The sequence below is a fragment of the Drosophila guanche genome, unplaced genomic scaffold (genome assembly GCF_900245975.1).
Source record: "Drosophila guanche unplaced genomic scaffold, DGUA_6, whole genome shotgun sequence".
Classification (NCBI taxonomy): Eukaryota; Metazoa; Arthropoda; class Insecta; order Diptera; family Drosophilidae; genus Drosophila; species Drosophila guanche.
In genome coordinates this window covers 283,620-302,214 of record NW_022995750.1, presented here as the reverse complement: position 1 = coordinate 302,214, position 18,595 = coordinate 283,620, and the positions used below count along the sequence as shown (strand labels likewise).

Sequence of the window (18,595 nt, the reverse complement as noted above, 5' to 3'; positions counted from 1 at the left end):
TGCTTTTTTTTGTGTGTTCCCTGCCTGTCCGTGATCAGAGCAGAATCCCAGAACGTTCGTTGAACTGCATTTTGTGGCAATGCAACAAACCTTCGAGTGGGGGGCCACATGTGTTTGGGGTTCACTTTTCAGAAGCTTAAAGATCACTGATCTAATTAGTAAAGATCAATGTTTATGAGCAGTGAAGTTTATTTTTCAATGATCACTGATCTCGAACCCGCCATTAACATTCATAAATATCCTTTTTAAACACTCCTTCTCCACTGATCTTTACACACCAGTAATGAGCCATAAAAATTATGAATAATATCTGGAGGCATTCAACTTTCTCTTTAGCATTCCATACCCTTAACTATCCTCGCACCTCGTTCTACTAATTTTAGCGCCTGGCCTTAAATTTATGGCTCATATTGCGAGTATGTGTAGGTTCTTCCTTGAAAAGGCACCTCCATTAAAAGCCGCTAAAGATCCGTGATCTTGTTAAAGCCTATCAACTATCAGCTGTAGGGATCTCCTAGGCTATTTATCAAAATGTTTTGCCACCTCTGGCGGCATTTTAGCATCCATCAATATCGCACGTACGTACCCACACACCCAAAACAAAAATCGATTGAAACGAACTGAATCATCCATTTGGACCGCATAGCATCAATGCGGCCCCCATAAAGCCCCAACAATAGACTGCACTCAAGCGTTATATAACAGTTATAGTGCCGACTGATAACTCATACAAAAATCCCAAAAGAGAGAAAAATCTTTAACACTGACCCACTTTCAGGAGTCGGCCATCGGTCGCCCGTCTGTCGGTGAGTCAATAAAGAAACCGCTCACAAGAGCTTGCGCTAATACGGAGATTAAATAATCGCTTCGGCCCGCTCAAGACTGAACGGCCGCTCATGAATCACCCACACAGTAGACGGGGTATGAGGAGGTGGAGGTGGAGGTGGAGCAGGATCGGGGAAGCCACAGACACTTGCAAAATACTGGCCAGGCCAGCCGGGTGACAAAGTCTGGGAATGAATGGAAAGCATGAAGAAAAGTTGTTGCAAATTTATGATCAAATAAATGTGCAGAAATGCACACACACATATGTACATATGTATGTATGCCTGGGGGGTCGAGGTCGAATCGTCCCGTAAACATTTGTGCACTTATCAATTTGTAAGCTAAAGAGCCCCAGCTCGCAATCAGCTGTTCGTTCGGCGAAACACTGCAGGCACAAACTTGTCCATCATAAATCTCTCTTCGAACCAGAGACAACGCTCTCTCTCTCCCTCTCTCGTGTTGTGCGCTGTGCTACCTGCTCTCTTTGGAGCCGCTCTTAGCTGCGGCGGCTGGCTGGTGGGGCTTTGGCTTTGGCTTTTCTCTTGGTCGCAGTTTTATGCTTTGCCTGATGCTTTGCAGGCCGCAGTTCGGTTTTTACAGCGAACGTGTGCGGTTCAGAGATCGGTTTCCGATTCGGATTCGGTTTCGCTCTCGATTTTGTTGCATATTAACACACGGAGCCCAGCCACATCCATCCATCCCAGATATATTGATTATCCATCACATCACACAAACCAAAAAAAAAGGTGCCTAATTTTTGTTACACACTTTAAGCCACAGCCTGCGGGGCAAAGAGTTAAAAAATTAAACCAAAGCCAAAACCATAATCATGAATCTTTAGACATTTCAATCAATCAAATGGCAGCAGCAGCGGCAAAAGTTTCTGCTGCCGTTGGTAACCGATCGAAATTGTTAATCGACAGTTAAGAAAAAGAAGCAGACAAAAAAAACTGTTAAAACATAAAGCCAGATTCCAGAGACCCAGACCCGTCAAAAGTGAGAGTTTTCCACGTTTATGCTGCCTGTCCACCCTGTGTCCATGTGTCCCCTCCCGCGTGTGTGCTTTTTCGTGTTCAAAGTAATTTTGCTGCTATTTTGTGTGTAGTTTCTTCATCATCTCCTCCTTCTCCTTCTCCTGCTGCTGCTGCTGCTGCTGCTGATGCTGCTAGTCACTGCTCGATCGCTCGCTGGCTGCTCTGATGTCGCTCTTGTCGCTTAAACAAACTTGCGACTCAATCACGACTAATTGCGCATGCGCGGCCGCTTTATGCGTATGCGAAGCGCCGCCCGGCGGGCTCCAGCTCCAATCCCACTCCAAGAGACCCCTCCCCTCGCATGCATATTACAAAACCGGAGCTCTGGATCGGAGGAGAGCGTAAGAGTCTGCTTAATATGCGTGTCACGTTGCCGGCCATCAAGTTCAAATTGCATTCGCTGTCAACGCATTGCTGCAACAGCAACAGCAACAGCGGAGGCAGAAGTGCTAGTGGCAGCAGGGGCACGCGTTGAAATTTTGAAATTAACACCCAGACACCCGAAGACTCGCTAAGACAGCGACAGGCCTCAGCTGCAGGGAGATAAGTGGAGCAGCAAGTGCTGCTAATTAAGAAATAAAAAGTTATCAGACTCAAGTCGGCGTAAAAGTTGACAGCATGATAAAAACAGGCAGCAGAATGGCAACAGGATTAAAGGAGTAATAAAAGTAACAGCGACGTTTGAAGGCAAACGAATGACAGGAGGGATAACATTAGGATTAGGGAACAGACAGTGCGGAGTCATCGAAACTTTAGGGGGATTGCTGCATAAAAGAAGAAAGAACAATAATAGTCAGACCGACAGCCCTTACCGGAACAGAATTGCAGAGCAGACGTCACGATAACAGTGCACTGCCGAAGCCAAAGCCGAGATCTAGCGATAGGCGAATGACCTGCGCCAGTGCGCAGCCCGTCGATAACTTTTTGGCAGGCGACATGAGCACTAATTAGTTCACGGCGCAATCGCGCGACTCAACCTGCCACTTGTTGTGTGCCACCAAAACCAAACAGAACTTGCGACAACAACAACCAAACAGAAAAGAAGTGGGAAAACGTGGAAGCAACAACAACTAGAAGACGAAGAAGAAGTGGAAATGCAAAAGTGAGTTAATGCTGCGGCGGCGACGGTGACGGTGACGGCGACTGCAGCCAGTTTTTCCTGCTCCCGACACTGTCAAATGCAACGCTCTGTCGCTGCCTGCTGCCTGCTGCTGTTACTCGCGCAGCATTTAACTGCAAAGCTAATGCACTTACTCACAAACACACACACACACACACACGTGCATGGGCTCTCCCAAAGGGGAGAGAGTACGAGAGCGAAGGCTAGAGGCATACAAGTGCAGTTAATTAATTTCTTTGTTGTTCTCTACGGTAAATCATGTGCCGTGTGTGTTGTTGCTGTTTGAAGAGAATTTCGCACAGCGAGAGCGAGAGAGTGAGAGAGTGAAGAACGAAGATCAGAACTTCTTCCCACTGTCCCCCCCCCCACACACACAATCCACTCTTCTATCTATCATTTGGCGCTACTGCTGTGCTGTGAATTTTGCACGTTGGCAACGCCGCCAACTCCAGCAGGGACGACGACTCCCATCCCATCCAACTCCAACTGCACCACCAGCTCCATCCCATCCCAACTATGTCTTTTGTTGCAGCTACTTGAACTGCATTTGCATATAAATTAGTTTTGATAGCGCTCCATGGGTCCATGGAGTCCGTGGAGTCCGCAGCAGCAGCCAAACAGTTCGTTCAGTTTGATGTTTGTTCTGCGAATGCGTTGCAGCGAAATGGCAATAGAGAAAAAGAAAAATCAACTTGCGACTGCCACTGTGGCACTGTGTAACGGTATTCATTAAGTGAAGTACAACAGCAGCCAAGAGCAGAAGAGTGAGAGACAGAGACAGAGCGACAGGGTTGCCAAGCGATAAGTTGGCAATAAAAATTGGCAGCACTTTGGCACAATTAAGGCAGCGCATAGAAATGCCAACAAAAGACCCCTTTGGCCTGGCCAGCAGTAGGCGCTGCACCAGTTAATTGTTGCCCGTTGACAACATCCACTCTTCTTCGCTGTCGCTTCGTCGCCGCTGTCGTGCCAGAAGGAAGCACCACCACATTAAGCGGCAAAGAAGTGCAAATTCACATTTAATGAGCCACTGGCTCAGGGGAAAGGACAGAGGCAGGAAGCTGCGGTCTGGCGAGTGATTCTTGTGGTACACGGCATGATGGTGGCGTTGTGGGGATGTGATCATCGTAGCGGGTTTCCCCGCAATGAAAATGCAAATGAAAAACATTGAGCAAAGAAAACAAAACGGACAGATAAACAATCATATTGCAAACAACTCGAAGGCTAGCAAAAAGAAGATTTCTTTGAGAGGATCATTAACAGAATTAAAATTTATAAGAAAAGAAATCTCACATAAATCGAATTCATGCTCGTATTAAGTTTCATATTTAATGCCTTGATTAATTTGCTGAAATCAGAGAAAACCCAAAAAGTATTTAAGGCCAATGTGCCTCTCACCCCAGATAAGCACAATCATACGAGATGTATTTAGAGATCATCAACCTGCTGCCCCCTGCCCTAGGGTTTGTCACTTTCGAATCAAAGCCCCCCCCGAAAATGAGGCAGCAGCAGCATGGGGCACTAATTCGCCAAATCGTCGTCGCTTTCAACTGTCACTTTTGAGTGGTCCTCTGCGCCGATCCAATCCGTGTGTTAAATGCAATTTCCATTTCCATAACGCCTCATAACTCAAGATAGCCATCAATTTGGTGGGGAAACGCTGGTGGTTGCTAGTAACTCCCCACGAGCCCCACGAGCCCCACGCTGCTGATAAACATCAATTTTTGGCAATTTCGTTCGGCTACCAGCAGATCGAATGCAAATAGGGTCCGAAGCTCGCTTGGTGTTTTTTTTTCGCCTAATCATACGGCTGGGCTCGGCACCTTTTGCATAAATTTTTGGCTATGATTTCTAATTCGATCGTTGGCCCATTTCTATTAACAGCTCCACTTCTGTTTCTTCTGTTTTTCTTTCAGCCCCCCCATAAACGAACGCCCACGAAACGAAACAAAACGAGTTGAGGCGAGGAGAGGTGCGCAGAACGGTGGTGAGAAAAAGAAAAGTAAAGTCCAACGAAAGTGAAAAAATCAATCGAATCGAATCGAATCGAAGGAAAATCTCCGCTCAGCTGTAAACTAAATCAAAAGCCCCAAAACTAACCAACATATCTTTCAAACAAACAAAACAACCCGAGGCCCACAAAAAACTAAAACAACAAAGTCAAAAATCGAAAAAGGTTCAACAACAATTAATTCAGAGTGCTGTTGGGCTGCATCTTCGGGCTGTTCGTGTTGCATTTTATTGCCTCGAAACAATATTTACAAGTCTTCTTTATGGCCACTGAGTGAAATGCAAATCAATTAAACAACAACAAAAAAAGTGGAGAAACAAAAGCATACAGCAATTAAAGAAAGCAACAAAAAAAGAAAGAAAATATTCGTTACAATTTGATTGAACTCGATTTATTGACCATGAAAACGGTGGAAAGTCTAAATTATATTTAATTACAAAAACAAAGAAAGAAGAGGAATGTGTGCAAAAAAAGAAAAGAAAACTTTGATAAAACGTGGCCAAAATGGCAACCAGTGAAAATCAAAGTTAAAGCAGCAAATAATCCACACACAGTTCATTGTTCTATATAGAAATCGAGCAATTAAATACTCAACAGACACAGACCGGAGCGGTTCGCCTCCAGTTCAACGATCCGTAGTTGAAGTGCTACCGAAAAGCAAAACAAAACTGCAGAACTGAAAGTCTAGTAAGTCGATATTAAAATGGGATTTATGGGATTTTTAAATGTAAAGAAATACATAAATATGTAGTGTCTGCAGCTTTCACTTGCCAAATGGCAAAAGTAGAACAAAAACCAAGAAACCAGAGAGATAACTTTTCCTGTCTACAAGTCTCTAGCGTTTACGGTTTTCCACACACACCCGTTTAATGCCCATTTTTAATTATCAGTTTTCAGTTTGTTTTTTGTGTGTCTGCATTCTAACCCCTATTCTTTTCTCTCTTAATTAGACAACCAACAATTTCGAGCATCCGTTAGTTCTTAAACCTAATTTATGAGCATTTTCTTTGGATAAGAATCTCTGGCGAAACATCTCTTGGGGCGAATAACTTATAAATATAAATATGTTTATTTATTTGCCATAAAATTAGCATGAACATATGTTTTATGGGGGGTCTATAACACCGCTGTGTTGGCACCTCTGACTAATTTGATTGCTACTCTTGGGTTAAATTGGCCAGACATTCTAATTTTACAACAGTTTGCGCCATAAATCCCCCTTCAAGCTGGCTGGCGATTATCTTTTGGAGGGGAGTGTGTTATAAAACCCAGAGACTCATCTGCCGTCTGACTGTATCTGTGTGTCAACTTCCACTTCTGCAGAGCTTATGTCGTTTTATTAGCGAAAGTCATCGAGCAGAATAATTGTTGCAGTTGTGGGGCTCGGCTGGGGCTTGGCTCTGGCTCCCGTAACACCACCAATGAATCTTTCTACTCGAACCTCGTACATTCCCATTCATGCGGCAATCAAAGTGCTTCATAAAAGCGCAATTCACCTGCGCGTAAAACGAAATTTGTCCTCTTACTCTTAACCAATTTTTGTGGCACTTTCAGCCAGAGACTGAGGCAGCAGTCACCAAACTGTGACTGTCTACTGCCGTCTTCCAGCTGCGATGGCGATGGCGATGGCAATAGTTATATAATTTGATGGAACCAAGCAATCCCCATTATTCCATTTGTACAACTTCAGGCGCAAAATTATTTAAATGCGTTAAAAATGTCATGCGGCTTGGCATATTGTGAAATTATAGTTGAATTTTTCTGATTGGGAAAGACCTTGGGGGCCACCGACAGTTATACAATAAAAGTGCACTGGCCTCAAGGCAGAAATGTTCAATTTAATTACAAAATTATAAGCTTATTTTTGGCCATGGAGAATCTTTAGCCATATGTTTACCAAGATTATTAACCCCCCAAAAAAGTAGCGAGAACAATGTGTTGTAATAATATTTATGTGGTTCCAGGCCAAGAGTCATAACAAGTATTATATCATTGTTTGGGGCACAACAAAACGACAGACGACTCCGCCCAAACAATGACAATGGAAAGCAGCAGTAAAAAAGGCAGCAAAGGGCGGGGAGGGGAGCAAACAAGGTCAAGAGGGAATACCTGTTCTCGAGAACGATTCTCCCACATGGCTACGATCCATGAATGAGAACAGAAAATAAAGAAAAGATAATAAATATATCATTCATCCCAGGAGTGAGTGGCCCCCTCCTCATGCCCCATAGATTGTATGTTGAATGTTCCCATGACAGCAGCACAAATACCATTTACAGCTATGTATATGAATGAATGAATAAATGAATGAATGATAATTAAGAGTCAGATGAATCAGATGAATGATTGGCCAAGCAAGTCAAGTGAATGAACATGAATCAGTGAATATATAACATTGAACGGATTGAAACATTTAGCGACAAATGCGTAATTATTATTGCATTAATTGCAAACAGAGACAGAGCGGGGTTGAGAGAGGGAGAGTAGGAGAACTAGTCTCAGAGAGGTGCCTGCTCAGAGAGTGTGTGAAGGTGTGAATGGATCGATTTATGGATCGTTTCAATTGGTATCTGTGCAGTGGGAGAGCTCTGGAGAGCACTCATTAAGTGAGTGAGTGAGTGGAAACCCTTGAGTATTCATTTCATTCTTTTTGCTGCCCCAACTACTTTTCTTTTCTAACTTTCTGCAGCTCATCTTCAACACTCACTGGGGCAGTCTCTCTTAGAGGCCTCGAGGTTTTCTTGTCTACCACTCGAGTGTCCGTCTGTTCGACTGGCCGTCCGTTTGTCCGTCTGTCCCTCTGTCTGTCTGTGAATGAGAGACAAGTGAATGCTGATTGACCCACAGAGACGACGACGACAACGACAACGACGACCCGTCGGGGCTGGCTCCAGGGCCCTGGTGCTTGAACGTGCATTTCATGCAAATTAACGATAAGAGACATCTCCTATCCCATACTATACCATGCCATCCTATCCCTTTGCAAGCACTTAGCGACCAGACATTTACTTTTCACTTTCAATCTGTCAAATTGTCATCAGTCGACCGGCCAACTGGCCTGGCCATTCCCTTTTCAAATAGAGTTCATTGTCTGTATTGAAAAGTGATTGCGAATGCACGACTTTTGATTCAGATGCGAATACGAGTGCGATTCGAACCACTTCACCTCATTAATGGCCAATTCGCAACGTTACGGTTACGCACGTGTTTTACGGTGTAACTTCCTCAAGGGACAGATGTGAAACGAAACAAACCGAACGATCATGGAGCGATCATGACCGAACCGAACCCCAAAAGCGAACGGTTATGACATCGAAAATGAAGCTATTTAGAATAGAGACAGGAAAGAGAGAGAGAGAGAGAGGAGAGAGACCTAGGGGGAATGAAAACCAAATTAATTATGCCGCAGAGAGGAAAATAAATTACAAGAAGCACCCAGAAGAGGGAGAGAGAAGGAAAGACCCAAGGAAACAGAACCTAGAAGAAACTGACCCTAAAAGCCGCAGCGTCATGGGGGCTTGAGCCTCGCGAGTCTCGTGAGTCTCGAGCCGCAAGACAAAGTAAATATTTGGACAATGGAAAACAAAGCTGCACCGCGCCACAAAACGCAGCCAAAAGAAAAGCTAAAGTCAAAGAAAAGGAAACAGCTGGGGGGCTGCCCCACACCACACCACAGCGTCATCTGTGGCCAGTCAGAGGTGCAAGTGCAGCGAGCGGTTGCAGGCAGACGGACGAACGGACGGACGGACGGACGGACAGACGGGCAGACAGACAGACAGACAGGTTGCACAGCACTTGGCTTGGCATTGCCCATTGGCCATTAGGCGTGTGGTGTGATGCGAGAGAGAGAGAGAGAGAGAGGTTAATAAACCAGTGGAAGCGCGCTCTGGCAGTGATTTATGTTTGTGGCCCACTGCCGGACACTTAACAGCTTTTTTTTGGGGTGTAGAGGGGAGTAGGGAAGGGGGAAACGTGTTGCTTTTATTACATACTCCTTGTATTTCGAGCAGGCTGAATGCCTCACTGCGCTGCCTCAAGCCCCAGAGCCAGGAGGCGGCCTCAGGCTCATTGGAATTTAATGTCTGTGGCTCCACATTGCGTATGCGTAATGACTGTCCCGCCACCAGCACATAATTATAAATAATTAATAAGTAAGCGCGAACGTTCTCTCACTCTGCTTTCAATTAGCAAACGAGGCGCCAAATGCCGGGCCCCAAACAGTTAGGCCATAAAGTTAGCGCACACACAGCGAGACAGGAGACAGAAACGAGAGTCTTCAGCTTCTTCTGCTACTGTCATTATTCATGGACTGGCTTCCGTATTCCTGCACCTCGGAAAGTGCCAGTTAAAGTCACAGAATATTCATTAAATGCAAGAGTTATTCGGAGAACTTTTGAACCCTAATAAAAAGTGACTTATTTGATGCCTAAAGACTAAAGAACAATGAGAATCATTATGTTAATCCAATAAAGACAAGAGGAACTGTTACATCACTTTTACATTTATCATCCATTAACTGCTGCAAGTATGGTCTATGTCTGGACTCTCCCCCTTCTCAACTGTCTCTGCTCTACAATCTACACAAAAAGAACATAAACGGTTTCTTGCCATTAATCCCTATATCAAATGTGCATCATTTATCACGCCGCACTCTCTTTTCCCCTGCCTCCCCCCTACCACCTACCATTGCTATAACGTGATTTTAAGCACCTCTTTCAATTTTCTTGAACTGCTTCCGCTCTTTGGGGCTCGTTTCAGTTTCAGTTCTCTTTGCTCTTTCGATTTTCACATTGATAAGCGGTCGTCGTCCGGCTCAGGTGCAACGACTTTTCCACCATACTGTACATACTTGCACACACGTCTCTCCTCCCCCTGCTCTCCCTGACAGTTCTTTCTCTTAGTGCTGCTCGTAGATCTTCTAAGGTTGGCTCTCGCCTCCAGGCATAACTCGAACATAGATGGATTTCACATGGCCCTAGCCCGAGCCCGAACCCGAACCCAAACTCGAACTCGAACTCGAACCACTCAAAAATTGTGTTTGCGTTACGCGCTGTGATTATAACTAGGGAGTAGTACTTTCCACCACTACGAGGAGGAGGCAGGCAGCCACCACTCAAAAGATGCCGCCATCTGTGGTACAGCTCCCTACCCTCTACCCCGCTACCCATCCCCACTTCGGGATATTAGCTGCGTGTCTTGCTGTGCCTGGGCCTGTCCGTGCTGTGATGTGATCCAGTTGTTTATCTTTTTCATTAGCCTGGGCGGCCTGTCATCTGTGCCGTCGCTGCTGTCGATTGCCAGTCGATTGACAAAACGCCTACCGGCTAAGAGGAGCCAGCTAAAGCTGTGTTGCAACAACCTAGAGTGGGGGATCTCCAGGCAACGTTACACCAGCGTTGCAGCTGGAGTTGGAGTTGGAGTTGGAGTTGGGGCACGGAATCTGATGCTGAGGCCGTTACTGCGGCTGATGCCCCCCGTCCAGTGCCGAGTGCCTAGTGCCTAGTGCCAGGGCTCTTAACTAAACGGGCTGAGACTTTTCCTCACTTTACCACACGCCAAAAGGCAAGGGGCAAGGGAAAAACGTAGAAGTTAAGTGACTGACGCAAATTGCGCAATTGTTATTACAATTACTCTCTTCAACTTGAGTCGGCTGCTGCTGCTGCTGCTGCTGCTGCTACTAAGTACTGCAGGCCCGCGCTCTGATCAAAAACTGTGCACGTACTTACACTGAGAGAAACGCAAAGAAAGGGGATTGCATATCACGTGATTTTAGAGTACATTTGGGTACATTTTTCTCTAGATTCGAAGCTCATATTCATCTTTCATTCCCAATTCATTCATCGCCTCCCAGCCGTTATTGCCACCAACTAGTATGCCCTTTTCTCGCACTGTTCATTGCTTGATTCTTCAATCTCCAACTCTGTTGGTTACAACCATTCGTCAGCTGGCGTTTTCCGGGGAAACCAAAGACCCGAAGTCGCAGTCTTGGATTCCGGCGTCTTTCTCCGGTTTAGGGCACATTTTTCTGATAGTTGAAAAATGTTGCTAGAAAATTATTTGGCCCCTGGGTTGGAGTTTGAATCTCTTGTTCTCTCGTTCTGTCTGTCTGTCTGTCTGTGGGACTGTTTGTCAGACTGTTTGCTACCCGTCTTTGGCTCGTTTTCGGGGGCCCCTCTAAAGATAGTCATTAGCACAAAAGATTGCCTGTTGCTACTTCAGTATTTCAGTTTTTCAGTTGATGCTGCTGCTGCTGCTGCCTCTGCTGCCTCTGCTGCTGCTTCTGTTTTGGGGCGTTTAAACGGGGTAATTACGTTTCGGGTATTTTTCGAACAAAAACTCTCTGCAAAAAAAAAAAAACACAACAAAAACTAAAGCTAAAGCAACAAATATTGTGAGTTAAAAAAAGATCTTTCGCTGGCTGCTTTCGTTGAGGAAACGAAAACGTAACGAAATCGATTTGCAACGGTTCTTGCGCTGAATGGATCGTGCTTCTTTTTTTTGTGTGGCGTGTGGCAGGGGCAAGCACATCTTTTACCCCGCACTCCTAGCTGCTCCTCTCGCTCCTCTCTGGCAGTTTTGAAAATGAAGTTATTAAGAGTGAACGTTTGCGTTTCTGGCTCAATGGAACCCATTGAGCAAATGTCGGCAGTCCCCCGCTACCCACCAGAAAGAGGCCTAGACACGGCACAGCAAAGTCTGGGAAAAGCAGAAATTGGGTGCCTCAGAGGCTGGGTCTGAGGGGCGCTTCCACATCAATATCAATTTCGGTTTCAATCAACATCGACATGGCAGCGTTTGGCCACGGCCAATGATGTGCTTAAAAAACTCAGCAAGCTGTTCGTTTTTTTTGTTGGTTTTTTTGTCGGTATCAAATTGCATTTGTAGCCATTTGTAATTATAATCAACATTGAGATGATGAGGCGATAAACGGGATTCTGTTGGCTAAGCTATAATTTGTCTACACGCATGATATCCATGGGGGGAGGGAGGTACGAGTGGATGTTGCATGATTACAGCCAAGATTGAATATTCATGTAGGAGAAAGGTGTATTAGGAAGAGAGGATGATGTTTGATTCCTAAGTTAAGAACTAGTTAAAGGGCAGCTCTAACTATACAAGAGTCTCTGCACATCCATGATGGATGGGCGAGGAACCTTTGTTTTCTGCACTTTTCCCACGAATAAATTCTCCGAAAAATTAAACCTTTATCTTGCCTTAAGAAGAGTTAAAAATTCAAGTAATTAAACACGTAAACCCACAATTACTCCTAGACCCATAATCACTCTTTCTCCACTCTCCATTCTCCACTCTCCACGCTGCACTGTGCACTAGCCACATTCTGTGGCAAGAAGCTGTTCCCATGGGTTGCATAACTCATGCGAGTGTCACATAATGGCCAACTGGTGACGCCCCCAAAGTGTTGTCAGCAGCACATCTACACCAAGAACCCCACCCCCCATGCCATGCCAGACCACGCCACGCCATGCCATACCATACTATGCAATTCCTGCAACATTTCCTTGCTGCAAACGCGCCACACGCTCCTCACGACGATGATGCTGATGATGATGATGATGATGATGGGTGGTGATGGTGGTGGTGGTGGTGGTGATTATACGATTACGATCTAAGGATCGGTTAATACCGCAATCTTGTGAGCGGGGGGCTGGTCTGGTGGGTGGGCCTTGCACCACCACATGTAGCATGGAGCCAGCACCACATGCAGCACATGCAGCATGACCACTTAAATGTGAATCTACTGCAGTTAGCCCCACTAATTATAGCCGAGTGCAGGGCACACAGAGCACAGAGCACAGAGCACATTCCGCTCGACATTCTCTCGACAGCACAACAAAAAAGCAAAAAATAGTATATAAAAATTACTAACTAACTAACAACCAACTATCATGGTGGCAGTTGGTGCTTCTTGCGGTGTTTCCTTCCTATACTTATGATTATTATATTCTCAACTTCATGCTACAACTGCCTGCAACTCTCCGCCACACAATCTCTATTGCAGACATGCGCCCGGCACGTTACCGATGAAGCAAGCAACTTTAATCAGAGCCAGACACAGACTAAGACACAGGTAAGTTGTCATCAGCAACAAGCAGGGGCCTCCACACAGAGTAGGGTTAACCAGGCGTTGTGTGCCACTGCGATTGGCTAAACTTTAATTAAATTTCGAGAGAGAGATACACCTGTAGCAGCAGCAGCACCACCAGCAGCAGCAGCAGCAGTAACTCTCTTTTGGGTTACAAGAAATTATTAATTGTGGCATGTGTCGTTGTAAAGCAGATTCCGTGCGATCGCAATACATTTTTTTCCACTCTTGTTGAACAATAAAACAAAACAGCAACAGCAGCAACAGAAAAAACTTATTATGAGGCAAAAGTGAAAAGTTGTAATTAAACCAGTCACTGACTGCACAGCAGCAGCAACAAAAACGACAACTGCAACGACAGGCAGCAGCAGCAGCAGCAGCAACATCTGCAACATGAGCAACAGCAACATGTTGCTGCTGCTGGGCAATCATAACGAGTAGAAATCGCTGGCCCATAGCCTTGAAGGTATATTAGGGCCATGCTAAAGTTGCACAAAAGATTGTAATGTATAGGAAAGGAAAGCCTATACTTTGTAGATACCTACTAATAATTAGGGTAATTGATTAAGGGAAGGCACTAACTAAATCTCTCATCTACAAAGTTTTATAGCTGCAAACAGCTGCGGACACAAATAATTGCCTAAAATGACGCTTACATTTCATTGGGCACAATCCTCTTAGGGTATTGCCCACTTCGACCATAAATTCAATCATTCTTTCTAATTTTTTTCCATCATTTTTTTGTTGTTTGTTGGGTCCGCGACAAGTGCGCCTAATTAGTGGAGTGCAAAAAGAGCAGCGCTCTGGCTCTGGCTCTGGTTGTGGTTCTGCTGGATGGGTTCCGGCAGGCGAAACAAGACTAATGTCCAAAAACTGTCATGCTCTTTACTACCTTCTAGAAGAAGCCCAGCAAGAGGAGAAGGAGGAGCAGGAGCCGCCAAGATGTGTCCCAAACGGCATTGGCTAGTCAACAAAGCAACCCCAACGGCAACGGCAACGGCAACGGCAACGGAAAAGGGAGTAAAGGGAGCTGCGGGCGCTGGCTCCCGGCGTAGCAGGCGGAGGAGTCTAGACCAAATAGTAGAAGTATTAGTAGCCTTAATCTTAGTCAATTGCCTTGTGGCGACAGCAACAGCGGCCCTGATCACGCCACCCGTTTTGGACACGGATGCAGATGATGCAGATCTGTCCGGCTTCTATCGCAGCCCCCACCGACTGGAGGGCTATCAGCAGCAGCAGCAGCAGCAGCCGCAGCGCAGTCAAAACTTCAAGATCAGCCCCAAGCCGTGCTCCTTTGGGCGTGTGGAGGGCACCTGCATGTTCGTGTGGGAGTGCATCAAGAGCGAGGGCCGTCATGTGGGCATGTGCGTGGACTCCTTCATGTTCGGCTCCTGCTGCACGCACAACTTTACGGACAACATTGTCCTGCCGCAGACGGCCTTCTCCTACACAAGGCCCACCAAGCCGCTGACACTAAGGCCACGCCCGCCGCCGCCCGCCTACAAGCCAATGATTAGGTGAGTCCAGATAATAGCCTCAAAATAGAGACAGTGATTCAGCATTTCCCCCGCTCTCTCTCCTTTAGTGGCATGACCACCATTGAGCGTCCACATGGCGCTGGCACACTGGTGATTCGTCCTTCGGGTCCGCATCATCAGGGCACTTTGGCACGGCCACATCCGCCTCCCTATCAGAGCAAGCCCACAACGTCGTCGGATCTGCAGAGTGCCGCCTCGCACCCGAGCTTCAGTTCGAGCTCGAGTCCAAGTGAGTGGCGCCTCCTCCCCCCCTCCCTAATTATTATGCATTGTTAGCGCACAGCGAATTATAACAAACAAATACCAACTGCAGATAGCATTTGGCATACATCAACCCAGCAGCAGCAGCAGCAGCAGCAGCAGCAGCATCAACAAAATCACTGGCAGATGACCACCGAGCCGAGCTTTATTACCAGGCCGCGACCCACCAACGGCTGGACGAAGCCCGGCATCGTCAATCTGCAAATGCCCGGTCCACGTCCCTCGAAGCCATCGAAGCCCACAAAGAAACCGATTGTCTACGAGCGTCCGCCACCGCCACCATCATCCACGACGACATCGACAACGACGACGACGATCCAGACACATCCCCATGACCATCATACACAAGCGCAGGGCCCCACCAGGCCGCAGGTATGTAAATACGAAGCTGAGGATGAGCTCTCCTCTCTCCTCTCTCCTCTCTCGCGTCTCAGTTTCTGGTTCTCTCGGGTGCTGGGTGATGCATTGATGTCGAAAGCGAAACAAACGAGCCACGAGGTCATTTACTCTTCGCGACTTTGCTGGAATGGCGGGGCAGGAGCTATGGGCAGCTCGGGACTGGGTCCTGAGCCTTCATAATGGCAGGCGGCCACAGCCTTGGGGGACATTTTATTGTTTGCACAAAGTCAGGGCCAAAAGTTGATGTAAGATTTGCCTGAATGCCGCAGCCGCAGCCGCCGCCGCAGCACTGGCTCAGCCACAGCCACAGCCACAGCCACAGCCCTGCCTGACAATGACGAGAGCCACTCTCAGGGGTGTGTATAGAATGTCATGCTCTTTCCAGGAAGAGGATAGCGTGCATATGTCAGGGGAAGAGCACCCGCTGGGAAGGGGAGAGTAAGAGAATCTTGTCAGTGTTTTATCTTCTACTTTCGGCGCACAAATCTACTGAAAATAAACATAAACTTTCCCTTTGGTTAGAGCATACAAAAGTCACTGGCGGTTCACCGCAAAGGGAACCCCACTTAATGCTGATTTAGCGGCGAAATGAAAAATTGATTCTTTGCATGGCTGGCATAGGGAATGGGGGGAGAATGTTCCGACGGATTGGAGGAGTATTTTAGCATAATGTTTACCACTTTGTGTCTGCCTTGCAGCTGTCGGCGGGCACATCATTAGCTACATCGTCGTCTTACCCAACCTACTCCACGTCGAAGGGTACGACGACAACGAGGAGAACGACCACACCAGCACCGAAAACGACGACAACGACGAGGAGAACCACCAGCATCACCACAACAAGGCCCTACCAAAGGCCCACCACAGCCAGCAGCAGCACAACGAGAAGTTCGACAAGCACTGCCAAGACACCCACCACGACCAGGCCACATACGAGTCCAAGCATCATCTCCAGCAGCAGCAGCAGCAGCAGCAGCAGCAGCAGCAGCAGCAGCAGCAGCCAGCCCACGCATCGTCCTATACTGGAGGCCACATCATCTGGCGGTGGCAGCGGTGGTGGGGGCCACATTGAGACCAACGAGATAACGGACTCCTCCACACACGAGGGGGCGGCGACGACGACGGGTGTGACGGCGCTGGGCCATGTGAAGACCATTTCTGCGGCACGCAGCGGTAGGTGCCACGCCCTAAACCCCCAAGCCACCTCCCCAGCAGATCCGACCAGGTCCCAACTTGACACTCCAATTTGTTATTGTTTTCGTTTGCAGAATGCGGCATCCCGACACTGGCGAGGCCCGAGACTCGGATTGTGGGCGGCAAGAGTGCGGCCTTCGGTCGTTGGCCCTGGCAGGTGTCGGTGCGACGCACCTCCTTCTTTGGCTTCTCCAGCACCCATCGGTGCGGTGGCGCTTTGATCAACGAGAATTGGATAGCCACAGCTGGTCACTGTGTAGACGAGTGAGTATCTAAAGTCCACCGTCCCGGGCTAGCCCAGCTAATCTATGCCGTCTCCGTTTCCGTCTCCGTCTCCCTTTCCATTCAGCCTGCTCATCTCGCAGATACGCATCCGCGTGGGCGAATACGACTTCTCGCATGTGCAGGAACAGCTGCCCTATATAGAGCGCGGTGTGGCCAAGAAGGTGGTCCATCCGAAGTACAACTTCTTTACGTACGAGTACGATCTGGCGCTGGTCAAGCTGGAGCAGCCGCTCGAATTTGCTCCGCATGTCAGTCCCATTTGTCTGCCCGAGACGGAGAGCCTTCTAATTGGCATGAATGCCACGGTCACAGGCTGGGGTCGGCTCAGCGAGGGCGGCACCCTGCCCTCGGTACTCCAAGAGGTGAGTGTGCAACATTGCAACATTGCAACACTGAAGACCGCAACGAATTGACCGAAAGGCAAATGAGCAGCAGCACAGAGTGGGATTGGGAGAGATTGCAATTAGGAATATGAATTTGAGAAAAAGATTTGAAGGCATTAAACCAGAACTTGGAGCTAGAACATCTCTGAGTGGGAATAGAGAAAAGATTCGAGACATGAACTAGTTTTAAGTGGCAGAGAAATGGGCGCATAATCATCTTAAATGCTTTCTCCCATAGGTCTCTGTTCCTATTGTGAGCAACGACAATTGCAAGTCCATGTTTCTGCGCGCCGGACGCCAGGAGTTCATTCCGGACATCTTCCTGTGTGCGGGCTATGAGACGGGCGGCCAGGACTCTTGTCAGGGCGACTCCGGTGGACCGCTGCAGGTAAGGCTGCAGACATGAACAAAACTCTAGCGAACACTCTCTTGAGGCTTATGATCTCTCTCTCTCTCTCTTTTAGGCCAAGTCACAGGATGGTCGCTTCTTTCTCGCTGGCATCATCTCGTGGGGCATTGGCTGCGCGGAGGCGAATCTGCCGGGTGTGTGTACGCGCATATCCAAGTTTGTGCCCTGGATACTGGAGCATGTCAGATGATGACCGAACGAACGAACGATCATTCTAGACTCTAGATGCGCTCCCTCGACTTTTGTTATTGTTTTAATTTATCGAGTTGTAGCTTATGTAAGATTTGTGTGATTTATCTTAAAGGAATGTTAAGCGTAGTTAGCTTCAATTTTAACAATTTGTAAACACAGCATTGACACACTGCCACGCCCCTGCCCAAGCACACACACACACACACGAGTCAACGCCCATTAAGTTAGTCTAGCGAGAAAATGTTAGAGTTTCTGGGGAATTTCCATTTGTAAATAGCCGAAAAAATTAGATTGGGGGGCAGGATGGTGGGGTATGGGCGGGCGAGAGTCATTTGCGAGTATGCGACCCACAATGTTGTTGGTATTTTAGGCCTAGCAATAATATCATTAAACAATTAACTAAATCTATCTAATTTATAAACAAACTGCAGACAGACATCCGACCCATGTTGTTTGTATCTTGCCCAAAGAATCAAAAAAGCAATAAAAAACTATTGAAAACAACACATTCTGTGGCCATTCCGTTGAACAATTGTATGCCTCGCGGCGAGCACTGTGGAGTGTTCATTCATTCATTCATTTCCTTTTCAGTCATCGCCGAAGCACCTGAGGGGCACCATTGAAGATGATTGGCACAATCGGCGATTTTGCACGTGGGGTTTGCCACTTTCCAGTGGATTTCACTTTTCAACAGCTTCTCCCCAGTGACATTTGACACCAACACCAAGCAACAACCAACAGCCAACGGATGCTTCAACAATTAATCACTCAAAGATTCATGTGAGGGATTCTGTGCACGGCCCACACACACACACACACACACACACACATACAGATCAG

The 18,595-nt window shown here is 47.1% G+C and overlaps 1 protein-coding gene and 1 long non-coding RNA gene across 2 annotated transcripts; both read left to right on the top strand.

The window, feature by feature from the left end:
* Positions 1-1,414: 1,414 nt before the first annotated feature.
* Positions 1,415-5,436, top strand: LOC117586220. The gene is made up of 2 exons (XR_004573984.1): positions 1,415-1,571; positions 4,896-5,436. It is a non-coding gene; the product is annotated as an uncharacterized LOC117586220 (long non-coding RNA).
* Positions 5,437-5,482: 46 nt separating this feature from the next.
* Positions 5,483-18,237, top strand: LOC117586217 (serine proteinase stubble). The gene is made up of 10 exons (XM_034276155.1): positions 5,483-5,677; positions 13,011-13,079; positions 13,994-14,611; positions 14,680-14,861; positions 14,946-15,265; positions 15,991-16,465; positions 16,561-16,750; positions 16,836-17,133; positions 17,393-17,542; positions 17,619-18,237. Exons 2-10 carry the CDS (start codon positions 13,033-13,035, stop codon positions 17,751-17,753), a joined length of 2,415 nt encoding a protein of 804 aa, XP_034132046.1. The 5' UTR covers positions 5,483-5,677; positions 13,011-13,032; the 3' UTR covers positions 17,754-18,237.
* The last annotated feature ends 358 nt before the right edge of the window (positions 18,238-18,595 follow it).

Bases quoted from the DNA above. Each gene is read 5' to 3' on its own strand.
- LOC117586217 (XM_034276155.1), top strand. From the start codon at position 13,033: ATGAAGCAAGCAACTTTAATCAGAGCCAGACACAGACTAAGACACAG. The intron at 13,080-13,993 runs GTAAGTTGTCAT...ACTACCTTCTAG, and splicing joins AGACACAGACTAAGACACAG to AAGAAGCCCAGCAAGAGGAG. The intron at 14,862-14,945 runs GTGAGTGGCGCC...TACCAACTGCAG, and splicing joins CAGTTCGAGCTCGAGTCCAA to ATAGCATTTGGCATACATCA.